Source organism: Cloeon dipterum, chromosome 1 (assembly GCF_949628265.1).
Source record: "Cloeon dipterum chromosome 1, ieCloDipt1.1, whole genome shotgun sequence".
In the NCBI taxonomy this organism is placed as follows: domain Eukaryota; kingdom Metazoa; phylum Arthropoda; class Insecta; order Ephemeroptera; family Baetidae; genus Cloeon; species Cloeon dipterum.
In genome coordinates this window covers 24966187-24983542 of record NC_088786.1, presented here as the reverse complement: position 1 = coordinate 24983542, position 17356 = coordinate 24966187, and the positions used below count along the sequence as shown (strand labels likewise).

At 41.8% G+C, this 17356-nt stretch overlaps 6 protein-coding genes across 17 annotated transcripts in view; 3 read left to right on the top strand and 3 right to left on the bottom strand.

The window, feature by feature from the left end:
* The window catches only part of Tomosyn (syntaxin-binding protein tomosyn), a 31141-nt gene extending 30019 nt beyond the window's left edge, over nucleotides 1–1122 (bottom strand). For 3 of the 8 annotated variants that reach the window (XM_065476205.1, XM_065476206.1, XM_065476207.1), the window contains exon 1: nucleotides 850–1121. In XM_065476205.1, coding sequence (XP_065332277.1) covers nucleotides 850–969 — 120 coding nt within the window. In that variant the 5' untranslated portion in view covers nucleotides 970–1121. Of the gene's footprint in view, nucleotides 1–849 lie in introns of all 8 variants that reach the window. The other 5 variants (XM_065476209.1, XM_065476212.1, XM_065476211.1 and 2 more) reach the window with 2 other exon arrangements.
* Nucleotides 1123–2760: 1638 nt separating this feature from the next.
* Coprox (oxygen-dependent coproporphyrinogen-III oxidase) lies at nucleotides 2761–5100 on the bottom strand. 3 transcript variants are annotated; one of them, XM_065476224.1, is made up of 7 exons: nucleotides 4963–5100; nucleotides 4236–4665; nucleotides 3933–4180; nucleotides 3678–3877; nucleotides 3500–3619; nucleotides 3275–3444; nucleotides 2761–3222 (listed from the first exon to the last, which is right to left on the bottom strand). In XM_065476224.1, the coding sequence occupies exons 2-7, from the start codon at nucleotides 4572–4574 to the stop codon at nucleotides 3136–3138; spliced, it is 1164 nt and encodes a 387-aa protein (XP_065332296.1). In that variant the 5' UTR covers nucleotides 4575–4665; nucleotides 4963–5100; the 3' UTR covers nucleotides 2761–3135. The 3 variants fall into 3 exon arrangements, with proteins under 3 accessions (XP_065332296.1, XP_065332298.1, XP_065332297.1); XM_065476226.1 differs by having other exon boundaries at nucleotides 4236–4585; nucleotides 4963–4978; XM_065476225.1 differs by lacking the exon at nucleotides 4963–5100 and having other exon boundaries at nucleotides 4236–4845.
* Nucleotides 4974–6576, top strand: Coq3 (ubiquinone biosynthesis protein COQ3, mitochondrial). 2 transcript variants are annotated; one of them, XM_065476228.1, is made up of 5 exons: nucleotides 4974–5065; nucleotides 5521–5661; nucleotides 5720–6086; nucleotides 6137–6296; nucleotides 6349–6576. In XM_065476228.1, the coding sequence occupies exons 1-5, from the start codon at nucleotides 5025–5027 to the stop codon at nucleotides 6495–6497; spliced, it is 858 nt and encodes a 285-aa protein (XP_065332300.1). In that variant the 5' UTR covers nucleotides 4974–5024; the 3' UTR covers nucleotides 6498–6576. The 2 variants fall into 2 exon arrangements, with proteins under 2 accessions (XP_065332300.1, XP_065332301.1); XM_065476229.1 differs by lacking the exon at nucleotides 4974–5065 and adding an exon at nucleotides 5131–5307.
* A 36-nt stretch (nucleotides 6577–6612) lies between these two features.
* cdm (importin-13-like protein cdm) lies at nucleotides 6613–10684 on the bottom strand. The gene is made up of 17 exons (XM_065476213.1): nucleotides 10605–10684; nucleotides 10339–10544; nucleotides 10166–10285; nucleotides 9960–10112; nucleotides 9831–9903; nucleotides 9642–9779; nucleotides 9416–9582; nucleotides 9127–9360; nucleotides 8844–9026; nucleotides 8539–8791; nucleotides 8319–8455; nucleotides 7857–8261; nucleotides 7661–7798; nucleotides 7398–7608; nucleotides 7181–7336; nucleotides 6949–7123; nucleotides 6613–6892 (listed from the first exon to the last, which is right to left on the bottom strand). Exons 2-17 carry the CDS (start codon nucleotides 10534–10536, stop codon nucleotides 6787–6789), a joined length of 2847 nt encoding a protein of 948 aa, XP_065332285.1. The 5' UTR covers nucleotides 10537–10544; nucleotides 10605–10684; the 3' UTR covers nucleotides 6613–6786.
* A 177-nt stretch (nucleotides 10685–10861) lies between these two features.
* On the top strand, nucleotides 10862–14586 carry SdhA (succinate dehydrogenase, subunit A (flavoprotein)). The gene is made up of 10 exons (XM_065476214.1): nucleotides 10862–11062; nucleotides 11348–11446; nucleotides 11594–12006; nucleotides 12305–12605; nucleotides 12945–13144; nucleotides 13202–13397; nucleotides 13452–13649; nucleotides 13790–13981; nucleotides 14044–14301; nucleotides 14355–14586. The coding sequence occupies exons 1-10, from the start codon at nucleotides 11024–11026 to the stop codon at nucleotides 14439–14441; spliced, it is 1983 nt and encodes a 660-aa protein (XP_065332286.1). The 5' UTR covers nucleotides 10862–11023; the 3' UTR covers nucleotides 14442–14586.
* Nucleotides 14587–14724: 138 nt separating this feature from the next.
* Nucleotides 14725–17329, top strand: LOC135934459 (uncharacterized). 2 transcript variants are annotated; one of them, XM_065476216.1, is made up of 11 exons: nucleotides 14725–14807; nucleotides 15006–15144; nucleotides 15199–15406; nucleotides 15472–15654; nucleotides 15742–15874; nucleotides 15934–16093; nucleotides 16151–16321; nucleotides 16394–16496; nucleotides 16561–16718; nucleotides 16780–16905; nucleotides 16957–17329. In XM_065476216.1, exons 2-11 carry the CDS (start codon nucleotides 15010–15012, stop codon nucleotides 17242–17244), a joined length of 1665 nt encoding a protein of 554 aa, XP_065332288.1. In that variant the 5' UTR covers nucleotides 14725–14807; nucleotides 15006–15009; the 3' UTR covers nucleotides 17245–17329. The 2 variants fall into 2 exon arrangements, with proteins under 2 accessions (XP_065332288.1, XP_065332287.1); XM_065476215.1 differs by having other exon boundaries at nucleotides 14765–14878.
* Nucleotides 17330–17356: the final 27 nt, after the last annotated feature.

Sequence of the window (17356 nt, the reverse complement as noted above, 5' to 3'; positions counted from 1 at the left end):
TCAGAACCCATAAATTGATGTGGGTCACCGGGGGAAGCGCAAAAAACAGACGGGCCCTCTTTCAGCGCGCAAAGCCCACAGTCATACTCTCGGTCACATGTGTGTGCGCACTGGTGAGTGTAAAAGTATGATATCGGCCGCGATTGCGGCGTAAAAAGCAACGAGGCGTTGGAAAACGAGTCGGAAATTAATAAAGCGGTCCATTTAGCGGAGCCCTTTGTTTTCGTTTGGCCGTGGGAATTAATGCTCAGCATGGTGCCGTGCGTCGCGGCGCCGTGGACCAAGCCCGCTGTGCTGTGCTGGTGCCGCGGTGCACTCCGTTAAAACGTGTCCGCTAAATGTCACAACAGCAGAGCCGACGGACGAGAGAACAGCCCATCGGCATTTAAAAAGTTGCGAAACTCGCGAGTGTCGCATCGCACAGACACACACACACAAACCGGGCTCATTTCGGCTGCGGCGCGAGGGAGGAAGCACTCTGCGTGCTAATTGCGCCAAGATTGTCGGCCGAAATAAAAGACGCAGCTTGTCATCGCAAATGATGTGTGCGGACGGACGGCAGGCACGAGCCAACTACGCAACACACGGGCCGACCCTTGGAGGGTCCTCGAGAGTGCTGCTCTCTCGCTCTCGACACGGGCTCAAAAGGCACGGCCCCGCCGATCCGTGGAGAACACGGTGCCGCGGAGGGCCCGCGGGAGGGGTCGACGGTCCAGGCCCACCGACGGGGTCCCCGCGGAAGGAGGGGGCTGCGGCACGAGGGGTGTCTCTCGGGGCGCGAGTTAGAGAGAGCGGCACGGGGTTATGTCTGACTGAGTGTGTGGTGTGTGTTATAGAGTGTATACTGGCCTTGGCGACGGTGAAGTGGTCTGGCCGAAGGGTCTCGACGATCTCCTGGTCGACGCGCGGCGGCTGCGGCGCCGACGAGCGGAAGCCGTCGAGCACCCCCTTGAAGGTGAACTTCTTCATTGCTGGATGGTGCTCATCGCTGGCTGGGTCCGTCCGTACGTACGTCGGATGGATGCGGAACTTTGCTCGCTCGCTCCTCACCCCCAGATCAATACCAATGAGCACCCCTCAGCTGGCCGCCTCGCTCGCCACAGGTGGCAGCACCCGCCGCCCGGGACCTGCCAGCAGCCGCGGCCGCGAGCGTGGCGCCGCTGTCACACTCGCGCACTCCCACTTCTCCCCGCCCGCCCGGCCTGCCTGCCTGGAGAACAAACTGGCGAACGCCGCTTTCGCGCCTTCCGGCCTGCTGATTGGCCCTCGCGGAGACACGGCTCGATAGCTGCCACTCTGTTGGCTGCACAAATTTGCGCTAATCGTCTACTTTAACTTTACCTTGCTTTTACGCTCTCTACCGAATTAAGGACGACCGTCCTAGCTCACGGAGCTCCGAATATTCCGAATTCACTTCAGGTCCTTCCATGCATCCAATAGATAGCCCCATTGCTAATTCATTGTTTGCTGCTGCTGCGACTAACTGATGTTAAATTTCACAGAATAGTCACAGCGAGCGACTGTAGGCATTAAATTTAATGCCGCACACAGATTTAAAATAATAATAGTGACGTGAAATCAATAGGAGAGTTCAGGTTGTCTAATCAACAAGAGGCGACATAATTGATTTTTCTCAAAAATAGGCGGTGTGTGAATATAATTATATATAAATGAAAAATTGTCGATTTTAATTTTAATGCTTTCAATAGGAAAGCAAATAGGAAAAATATTCTTATAGCAAATTAAAGGTGTTTTTAAGTTTCTTCAAAATTAAGGCTCTCAAAACAATAAAAAGTTATCAATTTTGTGTTGAATTTAATGTTCATAGTTACTAATTTAATTTTTATAATATAGTGGATCCAAAGCACCTTTCCACACATATCATTTTCCATGGAGCGCCCTATCTGGCCAGGCTCATAATATGAAGTGGTGGTGAATGAAAAGTGGATTCCTCCTATTCTAACACTCATATTATTATAAGCTCATTAAATTGAAATAATTTACTTTTTATTTTTAAATTTTATTTTTCTTGTCCTTTTTCATATCTTTATAACAGGAATATTTTTTTCTGAGAATCAGATACGCATAAAGAGAAACAAAGACAAACTGTTAACGTTGGCGTAAATTCATTGTAGCACACAGAGTGGCAAAAACCGCGCAGAACACACATTTATCTTTCCCACACATTGTCCTAAATCATCTTCCATTGCAGCTGCACAAGGTAATAACTCATGTAGTGCTATCAGTAAAAACTTGAAAAGCAATTAAACGTGGAAAAGCTATTTAACTTTCTTTGAGTAAAATTTATACAGAAAAAACAGCCGAGGGCTAATGAAAGACGAGAACACATTGCTGCTCAGCCTGTATTTCCCGATCATTATCGCGTGAAACTATTCCACGCGGGCTCTTTAGCTCGTCCTTTATTTATAATAAATCTTGTGCGCTGATGAAATTTCGCGCTATGGGGAGACCTAATGAAGTATCATATTGCAGCCAGCCTTCAAATTTGGCACGCACAAATATATTGATTATTTAATGATTAACTGAGAACGCGGGAGCTCCATGTCGCTTTTACTCATTCAATCCATAAAGCTCACCCACTGAAAAAAAATGGAATGAATGGCTATAGATGGGGCGCTGCGTCATGCGATATCGCTCCAAACATCACGATAGGGGCGGTCGGACCAAAAGATTTATTATTTCATATCTTTCGAACGTGTCGCGCGCGCTCTTGGTTTTGCCAAAATCAATTACAGACAATACTTTTTTAAACAAACTTTATTATTTATAAAAATAGGAAGAAACAAGGATAAACAGGATAGTGCCACCTAATTTCATCCCTCTCTATGATGGAAATATATAAGATTTAAAATGATACATTCCTTTTCTGACGTTACTAAATGTATTAAGTTAAACAATAAAAGGTGCAAATATGTAATTTGCAAATGAATTTAATGAAAGGTGGATGAAACGATGAAACAGTTCTAATGATTTTTCGTAAAGTACATTGCGCAGAGGAAGTAAAATCATCAGAATAAGTAACAAAAATTTGTTCTCAATGCCAGTTTACGGTACGCAAGCCTTTTAAAAAGACAAAAATTTGTATCACAATTTGTTTCAAAGTTTACCATTTTGTTAGACCCAGTCCTTGGGATTCTTCAGGATTTCAGTCAGCTTTGCCTCCTTTGAGCCAGGTTCTGGCGCATGCATGTATTCCCACCTCTGAAAATTTCCCGTTACGCAAGGATCCTTGAACAGAAACCATTATACATACGGCAGTGAGAGGAAGAGACATCAAAATGCTTTCGTATCGGGCTCCAGGAGTATAGAGACCAAACTTTGTTCCTCGATCGTAAATCAGGTTGAATTCAACGTAACGACCTCTTCTAAGAAGCTGCCACTGTCGCTCAGCGTATCCATAGCCGTCCTTTTTGTGCTTTTTCACTATGGATAAGTTTTTCATTTATTTTTATTCTTGACATAATCTCCTTAATAATACCTAGTGGAACGTATGAAGGAACCACAGAATTGGCGCAACTCGTGACAAACTCGAACGCTTTTTCTTGGTTGGGCTCATCAAAGTCATCAAAAAAGATCCCTCCAACTCCTCTTCTTTCTCCTGAATCGAAAATGAATAAAAGAAAAATTTGACTTAGTAATAAAATAACTTTTAGTACCTCTATGGGTGACGTTGAAATAGTCATCACACCACGCCTTGAATTTCGGGTACAGTTTTGCATTGTGTCTGTCACAAGCTTTCTTTAAAGTTCCATGGAAGTGGCGGACGTCATTCTCGTCCAAGTAGTAGGGGGTGAGATCTGTGCCTCCACCAAACCACCACTGGCAATCACCATTTGGTTCTTGCACCTCAAAATATCTAAAAAAAATATATAAAATATTTCTGCAAAGGACTAGAAATATGTTTTACTTACCGGTAGTTGAAATGGATCGTGGGGATCATCGGGTTTCTCGGGTGAATGACAGAGCTGATGCCAAGGGCTGTAAAAGGCAACGCGCCTTCGCCCATTTGCTTCCCTCTGGCCCTCATCTGGGCCACAGCTGCGGGAGGAAGATGCCCGTGGACAACAGAAATGTTGACCCCAGCTTTTTCAAATACTTCTCCCTCTTGCATTACACAGGTAATTCCACCTCCGCCCTCTTTACGAATCCATCTGTCCACCTGCAAAGATTGTTGTAAAATTATAGATTCCAAGAGCGGTCATTTTAAAAAGGACCTTAAATTTGGTTGGCTCAGAACCGACAGAGCCGTCAGCCTCCTCCTGCTCAAGGGCTCGGCAAAAGTCAGCTTGCACTTGCATGATCATCGCCTCCATTCGAGCCTTGATATCATTGCCCTTAACGCCTTCATAGCCGCTGATCGGCTCTGCCATCCAGTCAGGCTTAGAGGCAGCTAACACGGAAGGGAAGGCAAGGGTGGCCGCTAGTCCTCCACCAGCTAAGAGAGCCAGGCGGCGGTGGAGCTGCAGTTGGCCTGGTCGAAGGTAGCGGCTACCGATAACTGCAGCAGCAGCCCGCACCAAACGGCTGAGACGGAGAGCTTGCCCGCCAGACATCGTTTGTTTATCTTTCAAAAACGTGGAATTAGATGATAACAGTGTCGTCAGATAGAGTAAAAAATAAAGACAGCTGGTCGGTGGGATCTACCTGAAAATGGTTGGTTATAATTAATAATATGGAAAAATTACAGTTTCCACTGGGTTTCGCATCTCGCCAGTTTTAATGAGAATCTCATAAAATAAAAGTATAGGTAGCGAAGACTAAATAAATATACATTATATGAAGTCGCGGCGATAATTAGTTTTTAAAACTCAATTTATAATTTAATACAAAGAAGTAGTAGTAGATATATGTGTGAGAGATTGTTGTTGTGTAAATTTAAATACATACTTCGTGTTAATATCTACCCAAATTGTTAAGATTCGTTTGAGGTGATGAATTTACCTTCGTTGTTTCATGAGATGAAAATGTATGAGCTATGAGTCGAGCAAGACCTGCATGACTTCATGCACGCAAGCCGCACGTCGAAAACGCGAAAGTGGGCGAGGTATTTACAGGGTGGGAGAGCCTAGAGGAATCAGCTGGCTGCATCCAATCTCATTGTCAGGCACTTTAAAAACGCTGCTACGGGCTGGCTACAAGAAAATAAACACTCAAATCGCTACCAGCCTTGCATCCGTTTCGCCCATTAAATTTTCCGAATTCTTTTTGTCCACACGTTAAAATCAAAAGAATAATTGTTTAACTTAAAGAAATGGCTACTAAGTTCTTAAGTAAAATTTTATATCGGTAAGATAAACCTTAATCTCAAATATATAATTATTATGGTATCTTAAGCTGTCATGCTGTCATTACACCCAGTTAGTGTTTTTTGTGTTGATTAAGTTGAAAATACAATTAAATAGTTTTTTTAAATTTTTATTTTATGGTTCAACAAAACAACCCATCTCTTTCCATATTATGTAACGGAATTTTTTAACCATCTCACAATTTCCTTCACAGTTCAACACTACGAAATTTCAGTACTGCGCCAAAGTTCAGCTCTGTTGATCCTGAGGAGCTAAAAAAATTTAGCAATTTATCCGGCCTATGGTGGGATGAAGGGGGTGAATTCAAGCCCCTTCATTCAATGAATGCTTTAAGGTTTTACTTTCTACTGATATGGTTGACCAATATTATTTTAATAAATCATATTTTTTAGGATCCCGTTTATTCGAAATGGACTAGTTAACTCCAGGGTAGTATCGACTAAAAAAGCGAACACACCCAGTTCCCTTGAAGGACTGAACATTCTTGATGTTGGTTGTGGAGGAGGAATTCTCGCAGAACCGCTTGCGCGAATAGGCGCCAACGTTGTGGGCCTTGACGCATCTGAAGAGGCAGTTCAAGTTGCCGAACAACACGCTAAATTGGATACAACCCTATCTGACCGATTGAAATACCGTCACGGCACCTTGGAAGAACTGGCTGAGGAAGGCCAAGTCTATGATGCAGTTGTCATGTCTGAAGTCCTCGAGCACATGAACAATCCTAAGCATTGTCTTCAACTGGCGTCTAATTTGGTTAAGGTATATATTCCTGTCTGCTTATTAAATCAAAAGATTGATTTTTTTCTCAGCCAGGAGGTTCGATATTTTTGACCACACTCAACAGATCATGCGTTTCATGGTTAGGAGGAATTATAGCAGCAGAGTATTTGCTCAGGCTAGTCCCACCTGGTACACATGACTGGAATAAATTTTTATCTCCTTTGGAAGTTGAAAATATGCTGAGCGACAGTGAGAAAGAAGCAATTTTTAGCTGTTTGTTTCCTCATAGCATATTTAACAGGTGACTGTACTACCCGAAGCATTCATGGGATGTCATACAATATCCTGACAAATTCTTGGCACTGGTCATCAAATGTTTCCATCAACTATGCTCTGCACGCACTTAAGCTGAGTGAACAACGGGTTGAAGAGCCCAAACAGACTGAATAAATTTGTTGTTGACGTTTGATAAATAAAAATCTGCAAATAGCTTGTCTGGATATCATGATTAAACGATTATTTTTGCGCATAGTAGAGTATTCCTAATAAAATAAAATACGTGGAAGAGAAGACATTATGTTGAGTCTAATATATTAAATCATGGAATTTTGTTCACAGAATAGTGTCATTTTGATGATTATGATTTAAAATTAGCTGCTATCCACAGCCTAGATAAAATGGTTAAATTTGTCTTTTTGGTAGGCGCTACTTAATTGTTTTTCTTTTGAATCGAGGAATCTTAGAAATAGCAAGAAATTGAAACGTTGTCACCTCCAAACATTCCTCGGCAGGCTAGACTAAATTCCCTCACATTTTCTTGCATCTTCCTCTTGTTTGCTCTTTCCCTGAATCACATAATAAATTAAGAGAAATAGCAGTAACTAGATTGGCATTAGCTTACTTGAGTATTGATTTCACAAAATTTTGCTTCACTTCTTGGCTGACTTTGGCAGATGGAAATCCTTCGATTGACATAAGCTGCTGCAGCCACCGCGTTTGATAATCAAAATATTTCTTGTTTAAAGCCAGAAGCAAATCTGACATCATATCCGCAATCGATCTAGGGCTTTCGCCTCCTATGACATGACCGACCATCAATGTTTTTCGTCATCATGGCAGAAAAACTAATTTACCAATGCAAGCCAAAATTTTCCGAACAAGCTCCTCTCCCTGGGAATGAACCACGTTTTGCAATGGCTGCATTTCTCTGCTTTGCGCTATGAAACTACTGAGGAATGAAACAGCTGCTTTCACAGTTGAACTCTCAGCCATCCCAAGAGACAGAATAGCTGCAAACGAAAATGAGTGAAAAATTGTGAATCAATTCTAGACTCTGATAATCAAAATTACCAAAATGAAACAAGACTGGCAGTCCTAGGCTTGAGTTAAGGAACAATTGCGGCGACTTTTTTAGCACTTGTGCCAGTACGTGCATCAATGACTCGACAAGGTCTGTGTGTTCTGCGGCATTTCCAGAACAAAATTGCAGTGTGAGAAGAACCATTTCGCTCAGCAAAGTTTGCATCAGCTGACACTCGCTCGCGCCAAATAAAATGAGGAACTGTGTAAAATCGTTAAGTTTGTGCACGTAAAATGTAAAACAAGGCAATAACCTGCTGGGCCAGATCCAGCGCAGATGGCTGTGGATTTTTCTTAAACATCTGCAGCAGCAAATTCAGCATCGCTGGCAAGAGCGGTTGGCAATTGTCTAGTAAATTTTGCACGGAGCATTTTATGGCCGAACAAATTGCCTGCAATAGGAAAAATGGATAATTATCACTTCAGTCCCTTGTTAGTATGCAAACATACGTCAATAACAATAGGATCATCGCCCCATATCACAGTCACTCTTTCAAATACGGGCAGAAGCATGTGCAAAACTAGCACCACGGGTTGTTGCTCTCCTTCTCCCAGCGCACCTTCCGGCATTGGCTCCAATGTTGCAAAGAGCATGGAGAACATCTTGATGCGCAAAACGATCTTGGTTTTGACTTCTGGAAGGGTGCTCTGCTCCCCAAGCAGACGCTGCAATTCCTCCAGGTACGGGCCAATTATTTGCTGAAGATGCCGAAATATCGCCTGGGGAGGCAAGCATGAAAGAACTTTTCCAAGCGGATACATAAGCCGGATGTTTTCATTGTGTAGAAGCCGGCCAGAGTCGAGGGCTTCTTTGGCAGCCTGAATGATCATCTCCGCAAATGGCTCCATGCTCACCTGCAAACTTCCAAGCTGATCATGTGTGCTTAAATAAAGGGGATTTTTTATTTCAACCTGACAGTCACGTGTGAGGTCCTTGAGTGCCATGGTGGCAGATGTAGCGTACTCTTGGGCTTTTAAACCCATGACCAGAATTGGCACCACTTGACGCAGAACATCGGTGTGTTTATTGATCCATTCTGCATAAGCACCTAAAATAAATGAATTGCATTATTTAATTACAGTTTGGAAATTCAAATTTTTGAATGAATAAAATTTCAATGTGATAACCTACCTATCAGATCAAGTGCGGAGGATATGAGTTTAGGATGACATCCAGATGGTATTCTATGAAGAGAGTTGAACAGCTGCGGCAAGTAGACGTTTTCATCATAGCTAACTGTTTCTGATACGGAATAAAATGAATGAAAGCAGGCTTCAAGAGGCCGCCACTGAGTCTTGTCTGCGGCACATTTGTCCAGAGCCTGGCACAAGTGGCCGTGCAGTAGGTGAAGCATATTTTCTTCTAACACATTGTAGCAGTATATCTAAAATTAAAGCTCTTGAAGAAACTAGCTTCGTATTTCTTGAATTCCATACCATAGTGTCTGCTACGTCTTGTCGGTAGCACCGGAATCTTTCTTTGTTCTCAGAACTCCAGGAATCCAGATTTTCCGGAAGCATAGATTTCATCAGCAAAGTTTCTGTCAGACTTGAGTAAACCGGCAGAAGTTCTTGCTTAACAATTGGATATGCCTCAACTGTCAGAGATGACATATTGTCCTGAAAATTAACGTTTTGATAAAAATTAATTTTCCACAAAGATAGATAGGAAAATGTTATGTTGTGGTAAGGATAGTAAAATCAATAATTCCATCAATACCTGGAGCAAGTACCAAAAGCTGAACGGTAGTTCACTGGAAGTTTCGTGAATTGGAAAATATCCAGACGTAGCGCTGCAATCAAGAGCTACTTTGACCAGCTGCACAGCAGCATCTTTGCAAGTTTTATCGACAGAGAGGCCGCCCATTTCTGGTGCCACCAAAGCCTTTAAAATCAGGTTTGCGTGGGTTTCAGCCACCATCACTAGCAAGCGATCAACAGAAGCCTCCACTTCCTAGAAAATATTTATGTAACATAGTTGAAATCACAGGGCGGGTGGGATTTCTTACAATGTCTCTTTCCTGATGTTGTCTGGCCAAGTGATGCAACCGCAGCCACTTGTCAGTCATATTGAGTAATATTGAAGGATACTTTCCGCATTCTGGATGTGAACTTACAGCTAACAAAGCATCAACCGAAGCGTCTGGCAGTTCGGGGTCAACAAACAGGCTTTTTTCTGCAGTGAAAGGAACAAAAGGTGATGGGTGAGAATTAGGGAAATTCTGTCTAACTCACCAGCCACCTGACAGATGATGTCGGCAATTTTAACAAGATCTGGTAAGTGCGTCCCAAACTGCACCCATGATTTAAAACAGTTTACTGCTCTCAAGCAAAGGATATCCGATTTTAAACACTCCTCCAAGGTAATAAATACTGCAAAATTAAAGCAATTAGGACAAAAAATATTATGATTTCACCATTTACCCTTTGGGATGCTGGTTTGCAGTTTGTGTCTTACTTCCCCTTTTCTACCTTGGGCTAAATGCATTGTTTGGAACTGCAAATTTATCAAATAAGAGTTCTAGAAGATTTTATATTACATGTTATAGATACCTCTTCAGGAAGCACCGTCAGTATTTCTAAAACTATGGTAGCCAAGTTTTCAGGTGGTATATTTGGTATACTAGCTGGTTGGAAAGTGACCAAAATGTCAGTGATGGGATCTTCCCAGTTTGATGGCATTGACTGAAGAGCACACATTGCCATCTGCAAACGAATCACTTGAATCTGACACTTTCAAACAAAACCAAACTACTCACTGATATGCAGAGTCGACTGAGCACAAGCTTGTTTGCTTGATGCATTAAAATCACTTCCAGTAGCCTCTTCCTCAAACCCTCCATATCCGCAAGTGGGACTTCAGCCCAAAATTTTGAAACCTGAAAGGTTCGTTTAGATGCACTGATGACATCGAATTTAAGTTTACTCTCACTTTTGCTTGAAGGGTGGAAGCTCCAAAAAACTGAACTTCTGAAGCTTTATCAAGCGCAAGAAGGGGCCAGACAAAAGACCAGGCCTCCTTTGAAGTCTGGGCTGACACGAGCCATTGATGGGTTTGGGCCTGCAACGTGCTGCTTGACAAGTAAAATTGGCGCACGGCAACCTCCACATTTTCAGCGGTAAAATCCATTTCTGCCACTAAAAAAGCCGAAATTTAATTATAAAATATCAATTAATAAAAGTTAATTTTAACTGTACCCTCAGACAGAACCGCTTCAGTCTGCTTCAGCCCTCGAATGCCAAACAAAAACAATAATAAAATATAAAACCTCCTTGAATTTTGAGACTTACTTGCTTTCCAAACAAAAACATAGCTTCAAAGGAGCCAATAGGGAGCGAAGCCAAAAGAAGACTGGCAAGAGAGAGGCAGTTCGGAATCACGTGATTCGCAGTAACCAATGCAATCACACCATAGTATATTGGGAAAGGTCACTAGAGCCATAGGGAGGTGTTCTACCTGGTACAACTATGAAAGGCGTACTCGCAGTTGTGCCATCAAGTTAGTCCTCTTTGAAATTTATATTTTCGGACCGGATCGGCTGGTGAGAAAATTCGTCCTGCCTTTTTTCCCTTCGACTGCGAATTTTTCTAGCCAAATTCGACATTGAAACCCGAAAATGAGCGGCGTGCTGTCCGTCGTCCAGAGGGCTTCAATGGTGAGAAAAAATAAATTTTCAATACATTGTAATGCCCATTCAGCTGTTATGTAACTCTTCCAAAAAACTACCTGAAATTACGTTTCACAGCTGCATAGCCGATTAGTCGATTAAATTAAGAAAATTGGTTAAGGTATAATTTCTTTCAAGAAATAGATTATTTTACTTTAATAGGTTTGTGTGATCCGTGTGATCAAGCTTTCTAAAGCTCGTCAGCTGGAATATGGATTTCTTTCAATTCTAGAAAAAATACTAATAATTACCGCGGGATTGACTAATTTTCAGATGAAGGCCCTCAGCAGACCATGGCTCGTTACTGCAAGCAGGAATTTGCACTACACAATTAATGGTAGCAACAGATCCCAGGCTAAAGTTTCAGACTCGGTATGTATTGCAAGTTTCATAACCGTGTGTGTAAATAAGATAACTGTAAAAAATGCTCAGCTTAATTTAAAAAAAAAAAACAGCACAAACTTCTTCAAAACTGCTCGCAAAGTTCAGTTTATGAACAGGATATATAATGCATTATAGGTTTCCCGTGATTACCCAGTGGTGGATCACACATACGATGCAGTCGTTGTTGGTGCTGGGGGTGCTGGCCTGAGAGCGGCCTTCGGACTGGTTGCTGAAGGTTTTAAAACCGCTGTCGTCACCAAACTTTTCCCCACACGCTCACACACGGTCGCTGCTCAGGGTGGAATTAACGCCGCCCTCGGCAACATGGAAGAGGACAACTGGCAGTGGCACATGTACGACACAGTCAAGGGCTCCGATTGGCTGGGGGACCAAGACGCCATCCACTACATGACCCGCGAGGCGCCCAAGGCCGTCATTGAGTTGGAGAACTACGGCATGCCCTTCAGCCGAACCAACGAGGGAAAAATCTATCAGCGCGCCTTTGGTGGTCAATCTCTCAAGTTTGGCAAGGGTGGCCAAGCTCACAGGCAAGGAGGAGGATTATTTAACTAAAGTATTATCATAAAAAAATCCAAACATGTTCTGCTGAAAATGGAAGTTTTCATTTCTATTGAATCATTAATTCATATTATGTCAAAATCTTTTTTGAGAAATATTACAAAAAATGTTTACAACTTGAAAAAAATACAAATCTGTAGGTATTGAATACAACTTAATTGCGTCATTAGAACTACTTAAAATTATCTGGAAATACCAAAGAACGATACTTTAAGACACGCGAGGAAAGTTGGCTAGGTTGCGTTCTGACTTGATATCGATTCACAGGTGCTGTTGTGTTGCTGACCGAACAGGCCACTCGCTGCTTCACACACTTTATGGGCAGTCGCTCAGCTACGATTGCAATTATTTTGTTGAGTATTTCGCAATGGATCTACTGATGGAAGATGGTGAATGCCGAGGTGTGCTTGCACTCAATATGGAAGATGGATCTCTGCACAGGATCAGAGCCAAAAACACCGTTTTGGCCACAGGAGGCTACGGCCGTGCTTACTTCTCATGCACCTCCGCCCACACCTGCACTGGAGATGGAACTGCCATGGTTTCTAGGGCCGGACTCGCTAATCAGGTGTGTGTCATTCTTTGCGAAAATGCAGGCATGTTTGCATTTTTTTGTCGCTTTTTACCAATATATATTTCTATTACTTCATACAATTTATTTGATCAGGAATAATTCATTGATTTTAATGCGTGGAGTTCAAAAATTGTGTTTTTATGTGCTTACAAGAGTGTCAGCCATAATGGTAACCACATTTTGTTATTTAAAACTAATTTTTGCTCTCTATTATAAATGAGTTTTAAGATAAGAGCCGCCACATTAACAAAAATAGATCGCTATAGAAATTAGTAAAAATTGTAAAATCGCAGCGTTCCTGAATAATTACGTAATTGTTCTCTGTTTTGTTAGGATTTGGAGTTTGTGCAGTTCCATCCTACTGGTATTTATGGTGCAGGATGCTTGATCACCGAGGGTTGCCGTGGTGAGGGCGGATACCTTATTAACTCGGAAGGTGAACGGTTCATGGAGAGGTACGCGCCTGTCGCAAAGGATCTTGCCAGCCGTGATGTCGTCTCAAGGTCGATGACGATTGAAATCAGAGAGGGCCGGTGAGTGTAGAAAAATATTAACAAGTCATGCAAAATGACGAATCAATGCGCAAACAGTGGCTGTGGACCCGAAAAGGATCACGTTTACCTGCAGCTGCACCACTTGCCTCCTGAGCAGCTAGCCACCCGTCTGCCCGGCATCTCAGAAACCGCGATGATTTTTGCTGGTGTTGACGTGACCCGAGAGCCAATTCCCGTGCTGCCCACCGTGCACTACAACATGGGAGGCATTCCCACCAACTACAAGGGCCAGGTTCGATTCGTTATAGAGGTCCAATTTGCTGAATCAAGGTGTGTGGTCCATTAGGTCCTGACCCACTCGAATGGCCAAGATAAAATCGTGCCTGGCCTGTACGCAGCTGGCGAGTCTGGATGCTCGTCGGTGCACGGAGCCAACCGGCTTGGTGCCAACTCACTCCTTGATCTGGTTGTATTTGGCAGAGCCTGCGCTCTTACCATTGCTAGCGAGCATAAACCTGGAGAGAAAATTGGAGAACTCAGTGCGGTAAGTCTCTCAAAAACTTAAGTATAAATGAAAGCTAAAATCACTTGAAAAAACCTGTTCTCGATATCAAATTTGCTGTGTTTATTTTACTGTCCTTTGAAAAACAAGCTTAGCCTTGATAAGGTTTTTTAATTATGCAGAATGCTGGCGAAGAGTCTGTTGCGAATCTGGACAAAATTAGATTTGCTGACGGTGACATTCCGACTGCCCAATTGAGACTTGAAATGCAGAAGACCATGCAGAATCACGCTGCTGTCTTCAGGACTGGATCTGTACTTCAAGAGGGATGCGTCAAGATGGACAAAATTTATGGAGACCTGAAACACCTTAAGGTAAGCGGGCATCGCTCAAAATATACAGTCACAATTAATATAGTAAATTTATTGTACACTAGGTTCACGACCGAAGCATGGTGTGGAACTCTGATCTAGTGGAGTCGTTGGAGCTGCAGAACTTGATGCTTAATGCGATGCAGACCATTTACGGAGCAGAAGCCAGGAAGGAGTCCAGAGGTGCACACGCCAGAGAAGACTTCAAAGACCGCGTTGACGAATTAGATTACGCCAAGCCCCTTGAAGGCCAGCAGAAGAAACCAGTTGAACAGCACTGGCGCAAACACACGCTTAGCAAAATTAACCCTGACACTGGAAAGGTAATTCCTTGTACCAACTTGACAATTGCAACTCATGACACCCCACTTTCCAGGTATCGCTGTCCTATAGGCCGGTCATTGACGAAACTTTGGACCAGAAGGAGTGCTCAACAGTGCCTCCTGCAATCCGGTCATACTAAGATCTAACAATAGAAGTCCTGCATTTGAATTAGCCAGCAAGAAAATGTATAATTTATTATAATTGCTGTATATAAAATACAAAGAAATCAGTAATTGTACGTGCAATTGCTTGATACAATAAATTGTTAAGAAACTAACAGTAAACGAGTTTTTTATATTTACTAAAATTTTAATTTTGCGACATGATAACAAGATCAAGTTATGACAAATTCTTATCTTGAAAAACTTATCTTTTGTTTGGTTTCTGTCTAGTTGTACTTATCTATCCGATTAGAAATACCCACATTATTTGCAGGCGGCAATTAGATTGGTGTTATTACGCTGAAAGAACTTGCAAAAACAGCCTCCTCATTTATCAGTTGATGGTGAGCTCGGACCATTTTTTTTTTGCTTTCGGAATATTTTCAGGTATTTTCATTTATTGGAAAAAATATAGGTAAGAAGAGTATATAACATAAGAAATTTTGACCGCTGGAACAGCTAACATTAATTATTTTCAATGCAACTAGAAACCATGTATCTTTTTGTGTTCGCCTTTTTTAAATATTAATATATAAATGTAGAAAAATGCTGCCACTAAATGGAATTTATACTTCACCGACTCCGTTTGATCCAAGTACAGTGGAAGAGAGCTCTTTGTCCGACTTCATCTTCAAGACTATTCGTACTAATTTTGATAAACTCAAGGACAAGGAATGGATAGTAAAACCTTAAAATATTTAACGAAAATATATTTAAATGACAGTAACATTTTAGATCGATGGAAATACAGGTGTCAAAGTGTATTTTCGGGACGTAGAGGACGACTCAAAAAAGATTGCGAGTGGTCTAACGAGGCTGGGGTTTAAAAACCGAGACGTTCTTTACTACGTGACTTATGAGACAGCGGTTTTGTATCTACTGCATGTTGGCGTTTGGAGATTGAACGGAGCTGTCAGAGGATGCTACCAAAAGGAAGCTGTTAGTAAGTTGAAAAACTAGTTTTCGCATAACAGGGTTGCATCATAAAGTTTATCTTTGTTACGAAAGAGGAATACGCACGACAAATAATTGAGACAAAAGCGAAATTTGTCCTGGTTGACAAGCAGACAGCAGATTTGCTCACCCAAGCCATCAAGCTTGTGGACTGGCCGATTAAATTGATCACGTTTGGTGAATTAGATTTGCCAGGATCAACGTCTGTGGAAAAATTGCTCAAAGATGATTGCTCTGGTAAGAAATATCATATTTTGCTTATATTTTGTTCTCAAATTAATTAAAAACATTAAATTATTAATTTTTAACGAGCTATATGTATAGCATATCCTGAGAAAGTGGAGGTAAATTGGAAGGATGATTTTGTGATTGTACCAAACACAAGCGGCAGTACTGGTCTACCAAAAGGCGTCATGCACACTCATTTCAACTTGATTTACTCCAACCACATTTTAAAGTATTTTTAATTATAAAATTAGTTTAAAATTGATGGTAATAATTGTACTAAATTTACAGCGGCATATCAGAATTTTCCTGGACATATATGACACCAATGTCTAATTATGCGATGGGCTGTCTGATTTTTGCCGTTCACAGCATTTATCACAGTTGCACTTTAATCCATTTGGGTACTTTTGAAAAAGAAAAGTACTTTGCCTACATCGATAAGTATAGGGTACACACACGTGTTCATAATAACAAAGTACTATTAATGATCGAAAATCCACTGTAGCCAGAAAATGTTCTGATGTATCCATTTGTGGCCACCTGGTTCGCAAAAAGCGACAAACTGGACTCGAGCAACCTGAGCTGCATAAAGGCCATTAGCATCGCTGGCTCTGTGCTAGATCCGACCACTGCTGAATTGCTGGCGAAAAAATTGCCAAGTATTAAAATTATCCAGGTGTGCAGATTAAATTTAAGTTAATACAATAATATGTAGTATATCAATTCATTTTTATAATTAATGAAAAAGGTTTATGGCATGACGGAAGCATTAAACATTTCCTGCTCTTTGATTGGAGCTGATACTCATGGAGAGTATAAAGACAAGAAGATAATTACTATCGAAAATCAAGGTAAATTTCGCATGCAATAAAATATTCAATGGAATAATGGAACGTCACATTCGTGTCAAAAAAGGGGAAATTTGTGTCTCGACCGGGAAATTAGTCCCTACAGTTCAGGCGAAAGTGATCGACATCGCCACTGGAAAGTGCCTGGGTTCAAACAAGAGGGGTCATGTTCTTGTCAAAACTCCAGCTATAATGAAGGGATATTTAGCACACAATCCTGAATCGGTAACTGTGATGCACTCATATGGTGAAATTCTTTATATCATTAATCGAGTATATTATATAGCCCTCTAGTTCTGACATTGACAATGATGGCTGGCTGCACACTGGCGATATCGGCTTCTTTGACGATCTGGGAAACCTTTATATCAAAGAAAGAGTCGACATAATGTTCAAATATTACATGTTCGTCGTGAGTAAATCAGAATAAATTGATAACCATGATTTTTAAATATTAATGAAGGTATCACCGACTGAGATCGAAGTCGTCTTGCAAGAGCACCCTGGCGTGTTACAAGTGGGGGTGGTCGGCTTGCCGCACCCTGAGAGCACCAGTGTCGCGAAGGCCTTTGTGGTGCGCAAGCCAGGGCGCAATTGCACCGAGCAAGACCTCTGCAAGTTCGTGGCAGACCGTTTGCCCAACTACAAGCATTTGCACGGTGGCGTCGAGTTTGTCGATCGACTACCTGAAAGCAGGGGCAACAAACTCGACAGGGTCGCTCTTAAGAAGTACGCGATTGAGAGAATGTGATGCCGTTTACTTGTGCCAATAATAAAAGTTAGGTAAATACTTGTTTTGATATTTAAATAAAAATTCATTTCAAAAGTACAATGTCTTGCGTTGGGTTTTTGGTATATCATGA

What these genes read in the sequence shown, in the direction of transcription:
- cdm (XM_065476213.1), bottom strand. Translation starts at nt 10,536, where the DNA reads ATGGATTTTACCGCTGAAAATGTGGAGGTTGCCGTGCGCCAATTTTAC. An exon ending in TGACGGTGCTTCCTGAAGAG is followed by an intron (nt 9,904 to 9,959) that starts GTATCTATAACA and finishes ATAAATTTGCAG; the next exon opens with TTCCAAACAATGCATTTAGC. An exon ending in GAAAATTTTGGCTTGCATTG is followed by an intron (nt 7,124 to 7,180) that starts GTAAATTAGTTT and finishes GTCATGTCATAG; the next exon opens with GAGGCGAAAGCCCTAGATCG.
- LOC135934459 (XM_065476215.1), top strand. Translation starts at nt 14,805, where the DNA reads ATGGTGAGCTCGGACCATTTTTTTTTTGCTTTCGGAATATTTTCAGGT. An exon ending in CAAGTATTAAAATTATCCAG is followed by an intron (nt 16,322 to 16,393) that starts GTGTGCAGATTA and finishes TTAATGAAAAAG; the next exon opens with GTTTATGGCATGACGGAAGC. An exon ending in AATTACTATCGAAAATCAAG is followed by an intron (nt 16,497 to 16,560) that starts GTAAATTTCGCA and finishes GTGTCAAAAAAG; the next exon opens with GGGAAATTTGTGTCTCGACC.
- Coprox (XM_065476224.1), bottom strand. Translation starts at nt 4,574, where the DNA reads ATGTCTGGCGGGCAAGCTCTCCGTCTCAGCCGTTTGGTGCGGGCTGCT. An exon ending in CTGAGCCAACCAAATTTAAG is followed by an intron (nt 4,181 to 4,235) that starts GTCCTTTTTAAA and finishes CAATCTTTGCAG; the next exon opens with GTGGACAGATGGATTCGTAA. An exon ending in TTTCAACGTCACCCATAGAG is followed by an intron (nt 3,620 to 3,677) that starts GTACTAAAAGTT and finishes TTTTCGATTCAG; the next exon opens with GAGAAAGAAGAGGAGTTGGA.
- Coq3 (XM_065476228.1), top strand. Translation starts at nt 5,025, where the DNA reads ATGCACGCAAGCCGCACGTCGAAAACGCGAAAGTGGGCGAG. An exon ending in CATTCAATGAATGCTTTAAG is followed by an intron (nt 5,662 to 5,719) that starts GTTTTACTTTCT and finishes CATATTTTTTAG; the next exon opens with GATCCCGTTTATTCGAAATG. An exon ending in TGGCGTCTAATTTGGTTAAG is followed by an intron (nt 6,087 to 6,136) that starts GTATATATTCCT and finishes TTTTTTTCTCAG; the next exon opens with CCAGGAGGTTCGATATTTTT.
- SdhA (XM_065476214.1), top strand. Translation starts at nt 11,024, where the DNA reads ATGAGCGGCGTGCTGTCCGTCGTCCAGAGGGCTTCAATG. An exon ending in AGGCTAAAGTTTCAGACTCG is followed by an intron (nt 11,447 to 11,593) that starts GTATGTATTGCA and finishes AATGCATTATAG; the next exon opens with GTTTCCCGTGATTACCCAGT. An exon ending in TTAACCCTGACACTGGAAAG is followed by an intron (nt 14,302 to 14,354) that starts GTAATTCCTTGT and finishes CCCACTTTCCAG; the next exon opens with GTATCGCTGTCCTATAGGCC.